This window comes from Paroedura picta, chromosome 9 (genome assembly GCF_049243985.1).
Source record: "Paroedura picta isolate Pp20150507F chromosome 9, Ppicta_v3.0, whole genome shotgun sequence".
Taxonomy (NCBI): domain Eukaryota; kingdom Metazoa; phylum Chordata; class Lepidosauria; order Squamata; family Gekkonidae; genus Paroedura; species Paroedura picta.
The window spans coordinates 55,831,048-55,849,503 of record NC_135377.1 but is presented as its reverse complement, the minus strand read 5'-3'; the positions used below and the strand labels follow the sequence as shown (position 1 = coordinate 55,849,503).

The 18,456-nt window shown below is 38.1% G+C and overlaps 1 protein-coding gene across 5 annotated transcripts in view; it reads left to right on the top strand.

Moving 5' to 3' along the window:
- NETO1 (neuropilin and tolloid like 1) overlaps positions 1–17,723 on the top strand; it is a 177,318-nt gene extending 159,595 nt beyond the window's left edge. For 2 of the 5 annotated variants that reach the window (XM_077352890.1, XM_077352891.1), the window contains exons 8-11: positions 7,543–7,656; positions 11,840–12,398; positions 13,798–13,872; positions 17,174–17,723. In XM_077352890.1, coding sequence (XP_077209005.1) covers positions 7,543–7,656; positions 11,840–12,398; positions 13,798–13,858 — 734 coding nt within the window. In that variant the 3' untranslated portion in view covers positions 13,859–13,872; positions 17,174–17,723. Of the gene's footprint in view, positions 1–7,542; positions 7,657–11,839; positions 12,399–13,797; positions 13,873–17,173 lie in introns of those variants that run through there. The other 3 variants (XM_077352888.1, XM_077352889.1, XM_077352892.1) reach the window with 2 other exon arrangements.
- The last annotated feature ends 733 nt before the right edge of the window (positions 17,724–18,456 follow it).

The window sequence follows — 18,456 nt, the reverse complement described above, 5'->3', positions numbered from 1 at the left end:
TGCGAACTTCAATGGACCCGGGGGAATGGTAGAGGATAGGAAGGCCTGGAGGATCATTGTCCATGGGGTCACGATGGGTCGGACATGACTTTGCACCTAACAACAACAACAATATGCAGTTACAAAATACAAATCTTGAAAGGTCTTGTGAATTTGAAATCCTCCCCCCTACACATACACACCACCACCAAAGAAACCAAGGGGACTCCTAAACTATCCAACTCTTTTGGAGTGTTTGCTTCTGAATGTGTCTGATAAATTGTTAGATCAACCTTACAAATATCATCTTTGCTTTGTTACATTTGTTGTGTTTTTGCAAACAAATAGTATGAAGTTTAAATTAATATGATTAACAATGATTATATTCCTGAGTTAAAAGCTGTCTTGTTTTATTATTACTACGGACTACTATTACTATTGGGTATGGGTTGAGCAGTGGCTTTAGGAAGATGATATCTTAGATCCTGATGATTTCCCCTAACTGAGAGGGACAGCAATTTTCTTCAATTTGCCCCCTTATACTGCAGATCTCTGATAAGCAATAGCATTCCATTTGTAGACATTATCATCAGGATCCAGTCCATGTGACTGACTGAGATTAGGCTTTGATATACTGAAAAAAAGAAATATGTGTTCCTTTTCAGTTCAGAAATAATGGCATTGCACTTTGTGAATTGAATAGGTTCCAGCATAGGTAGAAATTATGTTTTTATTAATTTGGAATTTCACTGCATTAATTTGTGTCCTATAATATAACTTAGGCCTATGAAAGGATTCCTGCTGCATGGGAACAAGATTAAAATTCAAAAGGACCTAGATAAATTAGAGCGCTGGACTGGAAATGGAAAAAAAATTCAGCGACGACAAGTATAAATGACTGCACACTAGGAATAAAATGCATAAATGTATAAGCTCCAACACCTCTGAAACCCTGAGTTAAACTGTTTTAGTCTACCTGGCACTGTTTAGGATGCTGTTCATGTGTCCAGATCTGGCCATCAGGTTGCAACAGCAAATTGGAAAGAATAGCGGTATAATGGTTCAAATTGGTATAGAACGAGGAAAGGATGAAAGCTCCAGATTTATTTACTTTCGAGAAAGGAAGTCTATGGGATGATGATGAGGAGGAGGAGATAGCTAAGCCTTTTAAAAAGGGAGTGTCCATAAAGAAGCTGCCATTGTTCCCAATTTGTCCTTTATTTTCTATGTCCAGCAAAATCTGTCACCATCTCCCTATTCCATCTCCCTATTCCAAAATTTATAGCAGAAAAGCAAAAGAAGTATAGGATCATATTTCTCTAGAGGCCAAGATGGTAGTCAAAGCTGTTCTTCTCTTATACTGGCCTTTTGTTGAATTGTTTAGTAAGACATGAAAATGGTATATCGATCAGTCTTACTGGGTATCCTTGGAATTCTGACATATCATCAAATCACCATCACAAGAGGTGGAGGCACTAACAAAACTGATGCAGCAGCAGCTTACCTTCAGTCACACAGCAAAGGTCCTTCTGCTATGGTGGCAACAGCTGCCGAAGCAACGTTTTAACCAATCTGCACTGCCAGTAAAATGTCCAGTGGCTAATCGGAAGCCTTCCTGGGGAAAATCTCCACGCAGTCCTGCCCACTTTCAGAAAACACTTTGCAGGTACAAGAAAAAGTGTTGGTAGATACAATGGTGCACAGAGGCACTACACTGGGTACCCTGATATAGATATATCTCCTACAGCCAACTACAGCCAACTCCTACAGTAACTATTGGGCTATTATGATCCATTTGATGATAATCTATAAAGAAAATGAAAATGTAACTTACAATACCATGAAACACCCTTAAACTGAAGCAAGCCCTTGGTCCATCAAGGTCAGTATTGTCTACTCAAACTGGAAGTGACTCTCCAAGGTCTCAGATGGAGGTCTTTCACATCACCTACTTATTTTATTTATTTTGTTACATTTATATACATTATAGTTCAAGATCTTTTAACTGGAAACACTGGGGATCAGGGCTGTGACCTTCTGCATGCGAAGCAGATGTTCTATCACTGAGCCACAGTCCTACCCAAATACCAATTTTAACATGCCTGTAGTCATAATGGTCATAATTTAAATAATGAAAATTTGAGAGAACATGGGAAACCCATAGAAACCCAGCGTTGATGAGAATAGTTTAACTTCTGAATCTGTATCATAAAGGAACAGTATTCTGAAGTTCATTATGCAGAAAATGCCTGCAACATTCCATTGCTGCCTCACTCCTTCCCTCATGGCCATTCTTTTACATTTTATGTATATATTATGAATTGTAACACTGCTGCTTTACTTTGAGCAGCCTGATTAATTCCTTCCTAAAGGGTTAAGTAGTCACATTTTCCAGATCTTTTAGAGTTAGTTTGCCACCTTGTGTCCAATGTTTGCAACAGAACATGAGGACATAAGAATTGTTTACTAGATCACACTCACTATATGCGTTCATAATGCAGTCCAGCAAAATAGCTCTAGGAAATTCTTGCCAGATCCCCTGTGGTTTGCCTGAAGTGTCTGGCAGAGAGAAGGCTACACTAGCACTTAAACAGCTCTGTCCTTTACCCACGCTTTCACTTTGCTCACAGTGATACCTCTAATCTGAAACTCTATAATATGATTTGAAATGGACCGTACTAAAACCAGACAGTAAATTAGAAAAGTTGCTACATTGAAAATGTATAAAGCAGATTCATGGCAGTTGCTGATTTGTTTTTTGTGCCTTCCGTAATCATTCCTAGCATTCACCCTGTCCTTTTCACCCCTGAAACACACTGAATTATGTGTTTAGTAAAACTTGAAATGTGATCAAAAAACTTTCCTAGCCCTTTACAAATCCGGTTTACCTGAATAGCATATGTATGAATTTAGGAATTCCCATGGACAATTTTTTCCCCCAATTGAGTCTCCAGCGGAGTCTTCATCCAATGAAAGATTCTTCCCCTAGCAGAAAGAACCAGTGAGTCCAATTTATTGGTTTTGCCTCCCCCCGCCCCCAAACTTACATCCAAACTTGGTTATGCCATCTCACCCTGAGCTCCAACTAGTTATTTTTATCGATAATATAAATCCTTGTGAAATTCTGCTACACAATCTATAGAAGTATGATAAATAAATAAATAAATGATAAATAAAATCCTTTATTCCTTTTGCATTTGGGGCATAATTCAGCATAGTGTTCTGGTCTGTTTCTTAAATACATAGATTCATGTTTATAAAATGTAAGCATTCAAAATGTTTGATATTTTAAAAATCAGTTATTCAATGTTTTCAATTAAAAATGCTGAAAGGAAAGTTAATGTAATTAAGTTAATGATTCAAATGTGGAATTTGCTGTCATAGAATATAGTGTTGGCCACAGGAGTGAACAGCTTTAAGAGGGGGGTAAATAGATTCATGGAGGATAAATCAATGACTACTAGCCATAGTGACTGAGGGGTACAACTGAAGAAGTGACCCCTTTAGTGAAGAGCTGTTGCCTATGTGATATCCTGTACCTGTAATACTGGTGATATATGATGTTATATTAAGACTATAATTGCAGCCACTGAAGAAGCACTAGAAAGCGGGATTGAATACCTGGGACTCCGGTTCTGGTTGCAAAATTATTCAGGATTGCGTTTAATAAATTTCAAGAAGACACAACTTTTTGCCTTTTGGTTTTGTTTGCTTTGGGTGTATTTCTACAAGAAATCATCAGAGTTTCTTCATATGGCCACTGAGTGAGACAGGATGCAGGTCTAGATGGCCCATTGGTGTGATCCAATATGGTTCTTCTTATGTTCTTAATATAACTAGTAGTATTAATCTAGAATCCAAGATGAATCCTCTCATGTGGGTGAGCAAGATTCACAGTCCCTCGACAGTAGTGCACTCTCTTTTACTGGATCACAATCCTCAAGTAACCAAAGGCATTGCAAAATTCCTCCATGGGATTTTTCTGCAAGTGATCTGGGATTCGAATTACTTTATCTTTTATATACATGTTTTGCCATTATGTCAATAAAGGTATTTGACTTGACTTGAATCTAAGATGCTTCACTAAACAACCTCTGCTGGGTTATAAAAGTGTCACTGAGGCTTGTGGATGTCCCTGTGAATATTGAAACGTAGTACATGGCTTCCAGGAGCACTTCTATCATAGGCCTTTGGTAATATTAGTCCACATGATCTCACCAGTTTGTGAGTCTTAGACAATTATTCCATGTCTTCTCAAGGAATGCACACATGTTTATTGAAGCTCTGGTTCATTATAATGATTTTAAAGCAGCATGAGTACACTTCAACAGAATTTGTGATATGATTTTACCTTTAGTGCAGGAGCAACCAACTGGTTACCAGTGGCATCAAAGAATTTTATAATGGCTCTCATTTAATGTTGGCATTTAAATGTGCCTGCCATGACAAAGAGGATTGAAATATAATGACAAGATAGTTAAATTAAGAGCATGGCTGAATTTCACTGGAGTTAATAAACCCGCAAAATTAAGACTTATGTTTACTGAAAGAGACTATTTTTGTTTTATTATAATTAATTACCAGATGTTCTTCACTGCACTAAGTGACCAGCCTAGATGGCATATTCCTCAATCCAATTCTGTTAAGGGACAAGATGACCATACTGTCTGCATAAAGCAGTACTGGGATTTTCTAACCAACTAAAAATGGTGGAATGAATTTGTTGGAATCCAGGATCTGAATGATATTACAAATATAAAAATTAAACAGAAAAGGGGCCAAAAGCCAGTCCTGTGGCACCTTTTCTCAAAGGAACTGGGTTAGTAAATTGAGATCTAACTCTCTGTGAGATCAGAGTGAAGTTCCATTAATATACAAAATATTTATGCCAAAGTCTAGAATGATCTATGGAATCAAATGTAGGGGATAATTCAACAAATGTGGTATAAAGGTGGTCTCTGTTATTTTTAATATATTTTTGAACCAGGGACATTATGGTAAATGTGTGTATGGGTTTGTGTAAAGTGCTATCAAGTAACAGTTGACCCATGGCAACCCCATAGGGCTTCCAAGACACGTGATCAAACAGAGATGGTTTGCCATTGCAAAGTCTTTCTTGGTGGTTTCCTATCCAAGTACTAACCCAGCTTAGCTTCTGAGTCCTGATGAGATAGACTATGCTGGTTTGGAAGAGCAATTAACACAGTAGCAGTGCAGGATCAGACTAAAGCATAGATAAAGATGTATTCATGAACTAACATATGAAAGGGGAAAGAAAAAAAAGATTCTTAACTAGAGTCGAGGTTTCTACTCTAGTTATTCTTTCTGCTTATACCATAGAAGCCAACAGTCAGATCTTTACTCTTTGTTATTGTAAATCCAGCCAAAACAGAATAATTCCCATGTACTCTATGCAAATGTGTCACCAACTTCGAGTCTCAGCTTTGTAAAATATCTAAAAAAAATAGAAAAGCTTTATCTGTTCTAATCTTTCTGAATTCCTTTAACTCAGATTAGGTTTTTTTGCAATCAAAGTCATGCAGGTGAAATACTTAGCTTCATTTTTAATATTGATAAAATTGAAAGAGGAAGTATTTCCCTATGAGCAGATGCTGACTTTATTCTTGTTGTTTTCTAAAGTTTTGTTGCTGAGAACAACTCTCCTTGTCAATCAACATAATATCTATCTTTGAATAATAAAAAGGTGAGGTTTGGGTGTAATTATTATCCACTGTGAGAAAGTTGTAATCTGATTTTCATCAGCTAACTCTAACAAACCACCGAGACCTCTGGCATGACATTTTACTGATGAGTAGCTGGTATAAAGAAGAAAAGTGGGTGATCACAGAGACTCCCCTTAATCCAGGGAAATGCCTCAGGTGGGGCTGCACCCTGCTAGATTTTTCACTGTGGTATTTTTCGGAATATTCAGAGGCATTAGGTTACTATTTTCCTCACCCAAAAGTCCCTCCAAGAGTGTACAAATCTTGATTCACAAATCTAGTTGCAATTAATTCTGCTCTCTATCTGATAAAACAGCTCTTTTAAAAAGATGTTATCATTCTTTGCTTTGCCAGGGGTCTGACAGAGATAAGATTAATTTGCTAGCTTTGGAACATAAAGGCAGTTTGTATGGAGAACTGTTTGTAATGAGGATCTGTCAAGTTTTTCCATTTGGTAGCTTGCATTTTATTGTCCTGGATCTGACATCTTTACACGTTACAGGGCATCAATCTGCAACACTTAACTTCTCTTGCTTTTGCTCATCTAATGTTTCAAAAAAATTATGAGCACATGTGAAGGAGAAGTAGAGCTGTTTTTTTTTGTACCCCGCTTTTTACTACCCAAAGAACCTCAAAATGGCTTACAATTTCCTACCCTTCCTCTCCCCATAACAGACACCCTGTGAGGTAGGTGAGGCTGAAAGAGCTTTAAAAGAGACTGTGACTGGCCCAAGATTTCCCAGCTGACTGCATGTGGAAGAGTAGGAAATCAAACCCAGTTCTCCAGATTAAAGGCTATCACTCTTAACCACTACAGCAAGCTGGCTGTTGGAGAAAGAAATTGCCATATGAGTAGCAGTCTCTAGATAGACAAGGATTGACACCTTCTTCATGAAACTGGAAAAGATGGTCAGTGTCCAAAACTCACAAGGCTATCAATTAACAGGAGAGATAAGGTTCTGTCCTAAGTATTTTAATTGTTTTTTGTTGCTCCCTTCTTGATCTTTCCTTCTTTGTACACCACAATTGTCTTTTTCTACAACTATATCATTTAATGTTTGTTCCTGATTCTACTCTTTCATTGAATTATAGGTTCTATCCAGTTGGATCTATGTTTTGTCTGGCTCACCATGATACATTATTTCATGAGTGCCTACCCTTCATACAACATAGATTTAGAAGGAAGTTATTGTGATGATGTTTGCATGTCAATTGTTAGATCTGTGGGTTCGAAGGAAGCCAGGCACACTGGGAGTTCAATCAACTCTTTATTGCTATCTCCTAATGGTGGTACAAGAAGTAGAACTGAACCAACAAACCCCTCAGAAACCCCAACTTATATACAATCACAAACAATGGATCTTCCCACCAGTGTGCACCACTGGTCAGTTTATCCTTCTCTTAGGATTGGATATAATACACACACCTCCCTCTAAGAAACAAAGCAGATACTAAAACTCTGCATATAAGGTTTCCAAACTCTGTATCAAGAAAAGATGAACTCTGCAACCTATATCAGTGATGCACATTAAGAAAATTTGGGTATATTTGCTTCATTTATGTTTTATTTCACATTTATTCATGACATAGGGAGATGCAAGAACTACAACATTCACCATGGAATTCAGTCCCAAATCCATTTCAGTCCCTTTCCGTTTTCTGTAAATACTGTTAACCTTGCTTTCATATAGTCTACATAAATTAAAGAAATGAAAGTTGCAAAATTCAACTGACTTTTCATGACTGAGCATTGAATGATTACTATTAATATTTTCTATTGATAAGATAAAAATGCACTGCTTAATGTTGCTGATGAATGTTGTTGTTTGCTTTTTTTTAGCTCCTTGTGAAGCCAACACATTTTTTTGCCATAGTAATATGTGTATTAATAATACATTGGTCTGCAATGGACTCCAGAACTGTGTATATCCATGGGATGAAAACCACTGCAAAGGTAAAGCATAAGTGTGTAGAATGGAAATTGCACATAAATGTTTTATGATATTGGAACTTTATTATTTTCAGTATCAAATACACACTAATTAGTTAGAACATTAATGCATTTATATTATTTAAATATGTTTTCAAACTGGTTGGAAATGTATTCTTTACCTGTGATTAAATTATGTAAATCATAATTATGTGAATATTTCAATGCATGTTTCACTATGTCCTCAAGAAAGTCACAGTTTAAAAAAATAACATTAAATAAACATCCCAAATCAATTGAAAAACCATTGGTTACCAAAAGCACAAAGGCATGGAACCATCATATCTATGGGACCACCTCTTCTAACATGCCCCCCAAAGAACATTAATATCTAGCAGTCAAAACTTGCTAAAGAGGCAAAATTGGCCTCCAGCCTGGTGGGATGCTCTGTCTGATTAGATCAGGGCCCTACGGGATCTTAATCATGTAGGCAGTGCTTGTAAAACAGAGCTGTTCCAATAGGCTTGTGGTTGTGGTCTAGGAATAGCATTGAGATGCTGGCCTCCCTGCTTGAAAATCCACCCCCAAACAATTTATCTCATATGGCCCCACTCAGTTCTGCAATCATCTGGCTCCCATAAAGAGGAGGCCGTATGAAAGTTGAATACATTGGATTGATTTTAATGTAATTATGATTTTTAGAGAGTTAAATTCTATTTAATAATTATTGTCTATTTTAAATTGTTGTAAGCTGCCTTGAGCCTCTAAAGAAGGGTGGGGTTAAATATAAAAACAAAACAAATAAATAAATGCTTCTGCTTCTGCCATGTATTCCTCTGCTTCAGCTTTTATAAAGGAATTCAAGAAGAAAGAGGCCTTGGTAGCTACCTGCCCTATGAGCCTGCTTGTCTACCTTTCACTGCCTTTAGAACATGAGGTATAGCAGTCCTGTCACTGTGAGTGATTGTTACATATAGGGCTTCTGTAGATTAAAGATTCACTTTACATGGTTTTAAGACTGTTATGCCCCATATGTTCTCCACCCTGTGATAACCATCAACTTTTCAGTTGCACTGCATGGCTCATTGGTGAAAGGGCTGGTGACCAGTGGAATAAAAGTCACCAATGCTGCTATCTATTTCACTGACATGGTATTAAGGTATATACATGTGCACATTGCATAGTATTTGAATAAGAATTTGTATTTTCTACCTTGTCTAATTTTGAGAGACAACATTGGCTATCAGATTATTGATGCTTACAGTAACTAATCAGGTTTTAATTAGACATACTGATGTAAGTGCCTAAGGCAATATGCATTTGTACTGTTTATACCATTGCCACTTTTCCAAATGCAAATTATAATGGAAAAGGAGCCTGTCTAGTCTATAAGAAGTAAAACACTCCCTCTGCTGTTTTCTCTGTTGAGCCTATGGGAGTGCTGCTCCAGCATGCAATCCACTTGGAGAGAGGGGTCAAAAGCTGTCTGGACGGAAATTTAGATAGAAGAGGAAGATTTTGGGTGTAGTTGTCCATGGCATGGTGGCAGAGTGGACTAACAATACCTGTGGGAGATGATAGTGTTGTGAAGTCTGTCTCTAGAGATAAAGAGGCCTTTAAGTACAAGCTTTAAAGATAATTCACGACACAATGTGTAGATAAATAAATCTTCGTTTTTTTAATTAAACTTCCTGTTCCATGATCTCTATAATCTTACCTCACAGCAGCAGCTTGGTAACTTGAGAACATTCCATAACTGACTCATATCACAAAACCAAGCAGGTTCTCCTAATTCATCAGAGGCAGTTTCAAGAAAGGACCATGTCACATTGATTTAAGGATATTAATCTGCAGATGGATAGCCAAATTCTTCAGACTGGGAACACAAGCCTTAGCAGCCAAGCTGATTGGTGGCTAGAACTCTCCAAGGCAAAAAGTTGCTGACTCCACTCTTCAGAGTGGCCAGAGATTATCCCAGACCTCTCCCAAGTAAAGAAAACCTCTGCCACAGAGTTAAATGAAAAGATACTTCTGAAGCTCCAGTGATCTCTTTTATTGGGGGAGGGGGACCTGAAGATGTACTACCTTCCTGGCCAGTGCAGTCCTGGGTCTTCCCTCCTCTTCTACCATCATACTTATAACCTTCTCAGTCTTTCCAACAATGAGAGGACACACTGGAGACCTTGGCCACTGAAGCAGCTCTTCAACATCACATACCTCCCAGTTTTCTGTTTTAAAATAAAATTTGACAGTGTCTGAGAGTCAGTTCAGCATATAGTGATAATCACATGGCTAATGGAGCACAGCAATTGAAATTTATGTTGCCACAATGAACAGGCTGTGACAAGGAGTCTGTATAGATTATCCTTTGGGCCTAGGGCACTGATGCCCTAAAGATTTATGTTTGTCAACCTTGGAATACATCATATCAAAAATGTAAGTAATGGCTCAGAGGGAAGGGTTTTTTTCTTGTTCCTGGAAACCATATTTGTAATAATCATTGCTTTTCCTCCTGAGTCAGCTAAACATTAACTAAAGCCAGAAGTTTCAAGTAAATTATTAAGGCCTGGATATGAAACGTTTCAAGGGTAAGGGGATATTTCTATTACCCACAAGATGCAGTTATTTCAAATTGTCAGTCATGATCACTGAAGCCAGGGAAATATCGAACTGAATCCAAAGTTGTCTTCTACGCATGAGATGGCACTTACTTTGATGGAAGGAGGGGTTGATTTTTGTCATTTTCTCTCTGTCACCTGCATGTCATATAATCAATGCTATTTCCAAAACTGCCAGGAGAAGCATTTTGTGTGGTAATGGGATGTAGCCAGAAGGAGGAGTTTGGAAAGGCTCTATAGGAAAGCAGAGTGTCCCTTGAAGTCAGTTGGATCCAATCCATAGGGTCAAATCCTGTCATCAAATCCGGCATTGGATGTGGTGATGGAGGTCAGTCCAAGGCTCCTGAGATGTAGTTTTCCATATGATGTTGGGTGGTGTAGTGGTTACGAGTGCTGACTTCTAATCTGGCAAGCCAGGTTTGATTCTATGCTCCCCCACATGCAGCCAGCTGGGTGACCTTAGGCTCGCCACAGCCCAGATGAAGCTGTTTTGACCGAGCACTAATATCAGGGCTCTGTCAGCCTCACCTAACTCACAGGGTATCGGTCTTCTTCTTCTTCTTCTTCTTCTTCTTCTTCTTCTTCTTCTTCTTCTTCTTCTTCTTCTTCTTCTTTCTACCCTCTATCCTCATGATTTAAAGGTTAGTATCTTCTGGTTTCAGTGTCTATATTGTAATCTGATGATACAATGCAGCACTAAGACCTCTAAAGAGACTTGTGGAAGGTCAGAGCAGTCTGGGATAGTTACAAATATCAATTGTGGTTCGGACTTTTGTAGTTCTACAGCAAACAAACCTAAAAGATTATAGGTTGGATCCAGTAATTCATCTGTGGGAGTCTCAAGAAACGCACGCCTGGGTCCCTCTGAGCCACAGCCAAATAGTCTAAAGCCATGCTCAAAGTCATGGGTCCCTAAAGTTAAATGCACACAAGAAGACAAAAACATTTAGAAACACACAGGTTTAATGAGCAAATAAGCAACATAGTCTCTAGAGTTAATTAGTAAAGAACACACATAGGCTAACTTTAGATAAATTCCCATGCTGTATCATATGAAAGCTGTAACTCCGAAAGAGGCTTTCAAAGAATGTTGCACAGTTTAAATAGGAACCTCTAGGATGACATCTCATGGCTTCTAATCTGGCAACCCAGGTTTAGTTCCCCATTCCTCCATATGCAGCCAATTGAGCTAGTCACGGTCCTGATAGAGCTGTTATCACAGAGCAGTCCTGCCAGAGCTCTGTCAACCCTACCTACCTCACAGGGTGTCTGTTGTAAGGAGAGGAAGGGACGGTGATTGTAAGCCACTTTGATATTCCTTTGGGTAGCGAAAAGCAGGGTATAAAAACCAACTCTTCTACTACTTTATGAACCAGACTACAGACGACCACATGAGCTGTATTTTCTATTTGGTAACTATATGCAGGAGATTGATATTGAACCAGAATTATCTTTTTAGCATTGCAGGCTAGATAAATTGTCATAATGTCATTGTAACAGCGTGTTTCATGGAGACCAGCAGAACAGTATTGCAGGTACTTGTTTTTCTAAAGGATATTAATGTTATGCTTTTTTTGTCCACCACACAGAAAAGAGAAAAGCCAACCTCTTGGATCAGCTTACCAATACCAGTGGAACTGTCATTGGGGTCACTTCTTGCATTGTCGTCCTCCTTATTGTGATCTCTGTCATAGTCCAGATCAAACAGCCTCGTAAAAAATTTGTCCAACGGAAGGCAGACTTTGATCAAACAGTCTTTCAGGAGGTGTTTGAGCCTCCTCATTATGAGTTATGCACTCTGAGAGGGACAGGGGCCACTGCAGACCTTGCAGACGTTGCCGAGGACTTTGAAAACTATCATAAACTGCGGAGATCATCTTCCAAATGCATTCACGACCACCACTGTGGATCGCAGCTATCTAGCACTAAGGGCAGCCGTAGTAACCTCAGCACAAGAGATACGCCTATCTTGACAGACATTCAGCCCCAGCCTGTCAAGCCCCTCATACAACCCATGAACAGGAGAAATATTCTTGTCATGAAGCATAGCTACTCACAGGATGCTGCAGACGCGTGCGAGATAGATGAAATAGAAGACGTACCAACCACGAGTCACAGGCTTTCCAGACACGATAAAGCAGTCCAGCGGTCAGTATCAATCGATTTTTGATGAAGACTATGGTATGAGGACTTGATTTCATCCCAAGTACTCCCTTGTGCTTTTTTCTCCCTAATGGCTCTTTCCATTTGGCATTCAGGCCACTATATTTCGTCCTCGTCTTAGGATCTATTCACACAGCTTATGATGAACTTGCGCATCACAATTAGCATAAATGGGTACCTGTGCAAAGGCCTGGAAACATTTTTGTCCAGAATTCAAAGCTACATATGCTGGAAACCTTATTTACAACCATGGATCATTACCTAGCTGGTCTCACTCAGTTCCACAGTAGCTTTGCATGTCCATACCTTTGCAGAATAGATGCAAGTAAGGTCAAAACAAGTTGTGTGAATGGACTTTTTCTCTCTTTATGCTTATTTTTCCTTTCTATTCCTGTCCCCCCTTAAATTCTCATTAAAATCACTGCTATCTTTTTTTTTTAAATCTTGTTTTAATCTCATTAAGAAAAATACAAGAAAGGGCAATTACATTCAACTACACCAAAGAAATTTTTGCTTAAAGTTAATGGCATTTTCTTTGAAATATCAAGATACATGTGATTTCAATATAACAAAAGTAACCCTGCATTTTGCTCTAATCCTGAGCGACAGACATTCTATCTAGCATGGAGAGGAGCTGCTCAATGAGAGAATATCCATCCCTTTCTCATAAAATATGGTTTTCTTTTTAGTAAATGACAACATTTTCAAACTATTACAGTATCAGTTTTGTGGCTGACCATAGCATTACTGTTTATCTTGTTCATTGACCATTTATAGCCTAAAATGATTTGCTTTAGGTTCTAATCTAATTATTTTAGATCTGTTAAGAAAAAAAGATATGACTTTTCATACAAAGTCTGGCATGATTTCAATTTTAAAGAAAAACACAGAGGTTCTTTTACTTTGCATGCTTGTAAGTAAGAATGAACAATTTCTAGTAAAAGCAGAAAGCAAAAAACAAACAAACAAACAAAACCAGAAACATAACTGGGTTTTATGTACAAATTTGGAAGTGGCCAGAATCTTTTTAACTGGATCTGTGTTTCACATGCATGCATTTTTTCTCTACGTCTTTAGTGTTCTGTTCATGTGCCCCACATGTTTCATTTTGTACATATAAGCGACCAGGTATCCCAGATTCTCAAAGCATTCTGTTTACTTCAGGCCACTCACTTGGCATGAGTTCCATTGGTGAGACACTTTCAGGGTTGATCGGTTTAACAAGAAACTTTACTGCTGTCCTCTTGCATGCAAATTTTAAGTGATTTGGAACAAGTTGATCAGTTTCTTAAGTTATATTACAATTAAGAATGTGTATGCATATATTTCTTTTTTTTTCTATGCAAACATTATTATGTTGAATGAAATAGCCATAACATTCCAGGTTCTGCCTCATTGGGTCTCTAAGCAAACATGAATCAGAGTACAACACAACTAGGGTGTAAAAGACAAACAGAAGGTAAGTGAACAAATGCCTAGCTCCCGATTCACCATCTCATGCATTCCATTCATTTTTTTTCTTTGAAATTGTCTAGCTGTCTGTCATTTGCTTTGTGTGTATCTGTGGTGTGTTTGTCTCTGTGTTTTGCATTATTGTGAAGCTAATGGTGCTCGGTAGCTGGCATCTTTGTATGCCAAGTGAGCTTCAAGCAGACAAAGACATTCGTATTAGAGGTGTGCAAAAAACTCCACTATCTTTTGGGTTCAGGGAAATGGAAGCTGGACAATACTGGCATTTCCCAATATTCCAGAATCCCAATACTGATATGGCATTGGGATTTGGGAAATATTTTGGAAACCCAATTTTTTGGCTCCATTATACTCTATGAGGACCATTATATTCATAGGGAATAATAGAGAATTGATCTGAGGAGTTCTGAGACTATGGGGGGGGGGGCTGTGTTTTGAAGTTGGAGCACAACATTTGAAGCATTACTGATGGTGCCTCTCCTCAACTCTCCCCTCCCAACATTTCAAAAAGATTGGACCAGTGTCCAAAGAAGGTGCCCCCATCCTCCATTATTTCCAATGGAGGGGGGGAAAGCTATTTAAAAGGATCATAGTACCTTTAAACACCTTCACTAATCTTCAGCTTGAGCTTGGAGTGAACTCCAAAGGCATTTAAAGGGATTGCAGTCTCTTTAAATGCCTTCTCCAGGTTCCCTTGGAAGGCATTTAAAGGGTCTACAATCCCCTTAAACAACTGTTATCTTCAGTTATCTGGTGGCTAAAAACAACAACAGATATTTGGGGGGGGGGATTTTCAGACTTGGCCATTTCAGATAACTGAAATTCTGCATGATCTCCATCCATTGGTATTTTTTTGGATAGTTTTGGGATTTTTTCTCTGGTTCAGATGAACTGAATGCACACTCCTAATTCAAATTATAAGCAGGGGCTGAAATAACCCCCCAAAAAGCAGCAGAAAATAAATCACTATCTTCAGTTGCTCTATAACATCTCACTAAAGGTTATCAACATTTTAAGCTTGAGTTTCAAACAGATGCTTCGCATGACCCATTCACCTTTATTTATGGAAATTATGTATAAAGTGCTTTAGTAGATAATAACTTCCAGCCTGGTCCATTTGTTGAGTGCAGAGAACCTTAGCCAACAAACCTGTCTCTTTTTAAACTCAGTCTTCCTTCGGGGACCCCAGGGGGGATGCAAAAAGGGTAATCATATTTTAGCTTGTGAATTACTTGCATGAAAAAAATCTTATTCACTGTTTCCATTATACTTTGAGATACACACAGGCCACTGTAAAGCATTTTCTGCACTCTACAGTGTTTCCTGTCTGACTATGACAGATTTCTATGTGGTGATATTGCAGTGATGCTGTTAATATCTATTATTTTCCTTCATGCATTAGGCCAGGGCTACAAGGCTGGCTCCCAAGAACTGTATTCAGCAAACAGTGTACTCAGTCACTGTCTAACCAAGAGTTTCTGTCATGAGTATCCAACTGTAGAGTAAACAGCAGGAGATAAATTTCTATTCCCAGCTGGGTTCCACACATAATGTCTTCTACCTGCTGTGTGAGCAACACTGGTACCAGGTCTTTCTCTGCTACCAAAGCTGTGGATCAGGCTGTTTGTTTTATGCCACCTAAATGCTTAATCAAATGAAGATGTGAGAACATCTGCTCTTTGACTCTACTGTGATTTAGAATTGATGGTGTCAAGAACAGGGTTGGCTGTTAGACTGTAAGAATTTAATCTCCTTGTTTTCATTTTGCTAGCTCTAATTGCTGTTTTGTTCTGAAAAGTTTGAATGGCTATAATTTTATTTTGCTCTAACGGCTCTGCATTCTGGTTCTGCACTGGTAATTTTTACAACACAAAAATATCTATACTGGAATCCAAAACTTCACATGAATCTGTTGCATGTATGGACCTTTGCTAAAACATCTGCTCTTTTAACAGTTGAGCAAAGATCCACGTGCTCATTCCTGTTGAGCACACTAAACATATGGAAAAGAATAAAGAAATTTCATGCATGCATTAGGGCCTCACTTTAACAGTGCAGGCCAAATCAGAATTACATCATTGTAAATTAATTCAAGTCAATGAATTTATAAGGCTATAATTCTGCTTAGAATTGCACTGTACATTACTGGGTTGGTGTTTATGTGTGTTTTCAATGATGATGATGATGATGATGATGATGATGATGATGATGATGATGATGATGATGATATACTACCCTCTTCAAAGGCTCATGGCAGTTCACATAAAACAGAAATAATACAGATCTTAGATTAACAATAATAAAGTGATAACATATGCATATATTTCTAATAGATGTCTAGGAAAGAAATATTTCAATGTGATTTCTTTTATCAAGTGAGGCATATGCTGTATCAGTGCTTTAATTTTCCTTTGTGGGGTGTCAGTCAATTCAGATGGCTGCTAATTCCAGAGAATAGGCATATGCCAAACATTGGTTTGAATCTTAAGCCTTGCTTCTGTTTGCTCCACTTATCATTACAAAGGAGACAATAGGTTCACTGGCACTGAAATCCTTTGACAAGTAGATCCTGATAATTTCCTCTTATCTAACTCCCTTCATTATAATAACTTGCCTCACACAGCCTGTGTTTATTAAGGACCCATGATCCCCAGCACAACTTTGGGGTGGGGGGAAGACTATACTTCCCCTTTTCACCAGAAGAACAGCTAATGGATCCAATCTTATATATATGTGCAGCAAGCCACAGACCTGCATGCATCCCTTCTCACCAGTCTGTACAGAAGGGTGGCCAAACTCTTCAGATGTCCATGGATTACAATTCCCATGAACCCTTGTCAGCATGTGCTGGTAGGAGCTCATGGGGATTGTAGTCTAAGGCCATCTGGAGAGCTACAGTTTGGCCACACAAGGGCACCAAGATCCACATGAGTACAATCATATGCAAATACATCTTTCTACAAGAGGGGAATAATTCCACATAATTCATCCAGTCTTTTTGCAGCAGGTAAACTTATTGGATGGTATGTAGATACATAGGCATTGTATCACACCAAACACTGTATGCCTGGTATATGAGAGAATCTGAGGTATAATGCATGCATGCCAGTGCCATTGTGAACCAGCTTAAGTCCTACAGATTTCTTTGGAACATAATTGCAGATACATTTGTTAGGGAGCACAGAGTTTGATGTTGAATACAAGTTGGGCATAGCAATGTCCTTGTAATGTTTGTATAGTATGTGCCATGCAAGAAGATTATTTACGTTGAACTTATTTTCATTATGTAGACTTCTTGAAAATAGTGCGCTCCTGGGTGATTTTGAATATTCTACCATGAATTGTGAAAATGTCGGCCTTGGAACTACAAGCTAAAGGTGTTCTGGACTCTGACCAGCTTTTCCAATTTCATGACAAAGGCATCAGTCACTAATAAGTAAAATCGGTGGATGGCAATAAGACTCTTACTACTATCCTTGCTATCATTTATGATTATCATCAGTATTTTTCTTTTTTCTATTTATTATTTGTCTTGTTTTGTTACGATGGAAAGATTACCCAGTTTCAGGAATCAAATTATTAAATCAGGTATTTAATCATTCATAATTTGGGTAGAAATTTTTGTTGGATATAAATCAAATCATAGAACTGAATTTGACACTCAGAGACAGGTCTGCATGTGTGTTGCTGAATGTTTGAGTTGGCAAAAAATGGTGAGATACATTGTAAAAAGCATGCATTCATAACTACTGCTGTTCCTATTCATTTCTTTGTGTCATATGCTTGCTAACTGTAACTTTTTATATAAAGAAACATAAAACAATGTATAATAATTTCTTACATTGAGTTTTACAGTACTCTTATTTGACAACCACAAATATCTTCATCAAAGGATTCAAAATGGGAACTCATATTCTGGTTCTCATTTAACAAAGCATACATGAAACAGCTTTTTAAAAAAGGCGAGATACTACAGATCAGCTGTTCAGCATGGCAAGAGAAAGTACAGAGTGGGTGGGACAATTCAGCCTTCTGCTCTCTCTCTCTCTCTCTCTCTCTCCACCAGCTGATTGGTGAGATACCTTTTTCTTTCTTACAAAAACTCCTGAATTCATGGAGCCTTGGCTTTTGGATAGAGGTAGGAATCAAACACAATTATTTATCCATCTAGTTAGTTTCCATGTGTGTATGGTTCCTAACCGGATAAGGGCAGCTGCTTATAGAACTGAACCAAAATGTGCTGAAAATTTCCCATCTAAACTTTGAATATTTTTAAAATTCAAAACTTGAAATGTGAGTAGCTTAGCTTTATACCCCCCCCCCCGAATTCACACAGGAGGCCTTATAAATGATCAGCTGTCAGTTACTAAATAGAATTGTGTATTATCTAGCAAATGCTAGCCAATGTTAAAAATCTTTAGCAGTTAACTGTTGAATGCAGTGCTAAATATCATAGTATATGAAATATATTAAAACCAAATATAACTGGATGTCATAGGTCAACCCCACAGACTATTCATCAGGTATGAATATCAGCATTTAAAAAGTGAATCTTTGGTTGCAACTCTACTTT